A 2,997-nucleotide genomic window follows, 5' to 3' on the forward strand; every position below is an offset into this window, starting at 1 on the left:
CCGTTTGCGGTTTATTCAATGTTTTTCAGTGTTTAACCTTTGTAGACATCAAGTTATTGGTTTTATATGTTTATGAATTATGAAGTAAAGTTAAAATATATAAAAATAGAAAAAGACCATAAATCGGGTTGAACCATCGACCCGTGAACCGGTCATCACACTGGGTCAACTAAAAACTCAGGTTTTAAAACATTGGTTGCAATGAATCCATTTTAGTAAAATTTCATGAAAAATAAAATACGCTCTACTTATCTCAAATAAAAAATAACCCGGCTCCAAAATGAATAACCCATAAAAAAAACCCGAGCCCAGGTCACATACTTACTTGACAATTGACATAAAATCGTGACAAAATAAACGCTAAATGATCCTTTGATGTAATAATTGACTCATCAAACTACAATTAATAGGTATTTTTATGTACATAATAAACACTATTGTGTCTATTGATAGATTGATTAAAAGTCTAAAAAGCAGTTTAAAACTTGGAAGTGAAGGAACAACTCTTTGAGTCTAGCAAGTCCCACACCAAAAAAAAAAAAAAGCAAAGCAAGTCCCAAGTCCCTCTTTATCTTTCCCTTTGTCTTTACATTCTTCAATGGTCACCTACATTATTTTACCATAAAATTATTTCGTATAATAAAATCTAAATAACGACAAATTTAAAATAGTAATATTAATAATAAATTAAGAATTAACAAATAATTTTTTTTTCTGCAAGTAAAACAAGTGACAGAGACACTGACCTCCATAAGAGTAGTGTTCTTTCTTCTTTTTAAAAGCTGATTTTAGAACCAATAAGAAAGCAACCACCAGCCCTAGCCCCGCCAGCCCACCGAAAACAATCGCCACCGTCTTCTCTGTGTTGTTTCTACCGCCGCCGCCGCCACCACCTGTCTCAGTCGCCCCTGTTTCAACACCACCAACTCCGACTCCACCATCTCCTGTCGCCACCAACATATCAAACACGTCTTATGAACCCTTTAAAACATTATTGTATATTGTGCAATGAAGAGTGTAACTCGATTTGTCTTTTCTACATCAAAACCCTGCTATAATATAACATACCGTACTTTGTCGATAAAGAATTGATTAATTTCCCACTTGTTTGTTTTAAATTCCTCAGGTGATATATGTTACTACTTTAATCATGAAAAGAAAAATTAAAATCTCTGAAAAAAATATAAATATAGCTAAAAATTTACCGGCGCCGGGGACTCCGTCGGGGTAATATGTGTAGCTAATGTAACACTGCTGAAGAAAAATGCGGCCGGAGATAGAGCTTTGACACTCGGTCCTACCAATCTCCGCGGCTTTTTTCACACAGTTCACACAGTCCCCACCTCCCAAATCACCTTCGCACTGCCCCAACACGTAAACGGACTGATACCCACCGGCATAATACCCTTTTCCGTTGGAAACACCCTTCGGTATAAGCGACAACGCTGCCTCGAGCCTCTCACTGAACCCGGATCCACCAGCACGACGGGAACCGCACTGTTTATACAGGAGCTCAGTCGCCGGAACCTGTTGGAATCCGATAACCTCGTATCTCATGTAGCATCCAACGAGCTGGACTCGGGCGGCAATGGTGTCTCTGTCGCAAACTTTTTGGATGGTGTTCGGGAGTTTTATCACGCAGCTGTTGCAGTCGGTGTTCGATAGATCACCACGGCACTGGTAGAGGCCGGTGATGGATGTAGTTGGTTGCTCATTTCCACCGGATGTTGCTTTGTAGAAATTCGTGGTGGAGGATTGAGCAACGAGGGCTGTGAAAAGGGTTTTGAGGTTTTCGGAGGCAATTGGGTCTTGGAAGTTCTGGTTTGCACAGCCCTTGTAAACTAAGTTTGTGAGACCCGCAGCGGCAAACGAGGAAGGAAAATGAAGGAGGAGGAAGAGGATATGGAGGAGGAAATGACTTGCCGGTGAAGCCATTGAAGGGAATTTGTGTGTGCATTCAAACGATCTCTGGTGATTTTCTAAGAAGATGGTGATGGAGATAGATGGGTTATGGTGATTGGTGAGGGTTTGAAAAAGTTTCAGTGTTTGTCCCTGGACTTATAGATATTTGATATACTTGATCCTTTAATGATTTTTTTTGTCTTTCTATTTCTCAATTAAGAATTATGCATCTGCATGCCCCCAACAAGTTCCATATGGCAAAACCCAAATTTTTAGCATATACGAAGTGTTTCTTTTTGGGGTTCAATATTAAATTATTAATATTGTTTTAAGTCCCTTTCAGTTTCCATTTTTACAAGCACATTTGAAACTAATTTTTTTGTTGAGATCATGTAATTTTTTTTTAAACTTTTTCTTATACAGAAAGTATAAACTAAAAACTATTTTTTTGGGTGTTTCTTTATGGCGCTGCAAAATATATATATATATATATATATATATATATATATATATATATATATATATATATATATATATATATATATATATATATATATATATATATATATATATATATATAGAAAATATTTTGTTTGGACGTTTCTTGAATTTTAATCCAATGCAGAAAATAAGAAAAAAATACTGATAAAGGAAAAATCAATTGCTGAAATAACTAAAAAAAAAATAGAAAAACTGCAAATTTTTTACCAATCTTATCCCAAGCTTAAAATTAAACATCATCATCAATGTTTAATGTTTAGAGAGAATGAATGAAAATCTCAATAAGACGTAAAGAAATAAAAGTGTGCAACTAGAAAATAATGTATTTGATATATTGCATAAAATTTGATTGTTTGACGAAGCTCTCAGCAAAAAATCTGTAATTCAAGAAATCATTTTATTTCCTCAAACTTGCTTGAAACTACCATCGACTTTATTGAAAACAAAAAGATAAAAAATATGTGGGTCGTCTCCCGGAAAACTAGGGGTGAGCAACGGAACATGGTACCAGCTTTCAAAACCGAAACCGCCTCGTAACCGTCGGTTCCGGTTTTCAGTTTTTTGGAACCGATAACCGTCAGGGTATATATATAT

The 2,997-nt window shown here is 35.8% G+C and overlaps 1 protein-coding gene across 2 annotated transcripts; it reads right to left on the bottom strand.

Annotated features, from left to right (window-relative positions):
* Positions 1 to 371: 371 nt before the first annotated feature.
* LOC145071159 (plasmodesmata-located protein 2-like) lies at positions 372 to 2,044 on the bottom strand. 2 transcript variants are annotated; one of them, XM_079018076.1, is made up of 3 exons: positions 1,206 to 2,044; positions 747 to 941; positions 372 to 606 (listed from the first exon to the last, which is right to left on the bottom strand). In XM_079018076.1, the coding sequence occupies exons 1-3, from the start codon at positions 1,933 to 1,935 to the stop codon at positions 596 to 598; spliced, it is 936 nt and encodes a 311-aa protein (XP_078874202.1). In that variant the 5' UTR covers positions 1,936 to 2,044; the 3' UTR covers positions 372 to 595. The 2 variants fall into 2 exon arrangements, with proteins under 2 accessions (XP_078874202.1, XP_078874201.1); XM_079018075.1 differs by having other exon boundaries at positions 747 to 944; positions 1,206 to 2,039.
* Between the last annotated feature and the right edge of the window lie 953 nt (positions 2,045 to 2,997).

This window comes from Lactuca serriola, chromosome 8, assembly GCF_051521515.1.
Source record: "Lactuca serriola cultivar US96UC23 chromosome 8, Lser_US96UC23_V15, whole genome shotgun sequence".
Taxonomy (NCBI): Eukaryota; Viridiplantae; Streptophyta; class Magnoliopsida; order Asterales; family Asteraceae; genus Lactuca; species Lactuca serriola.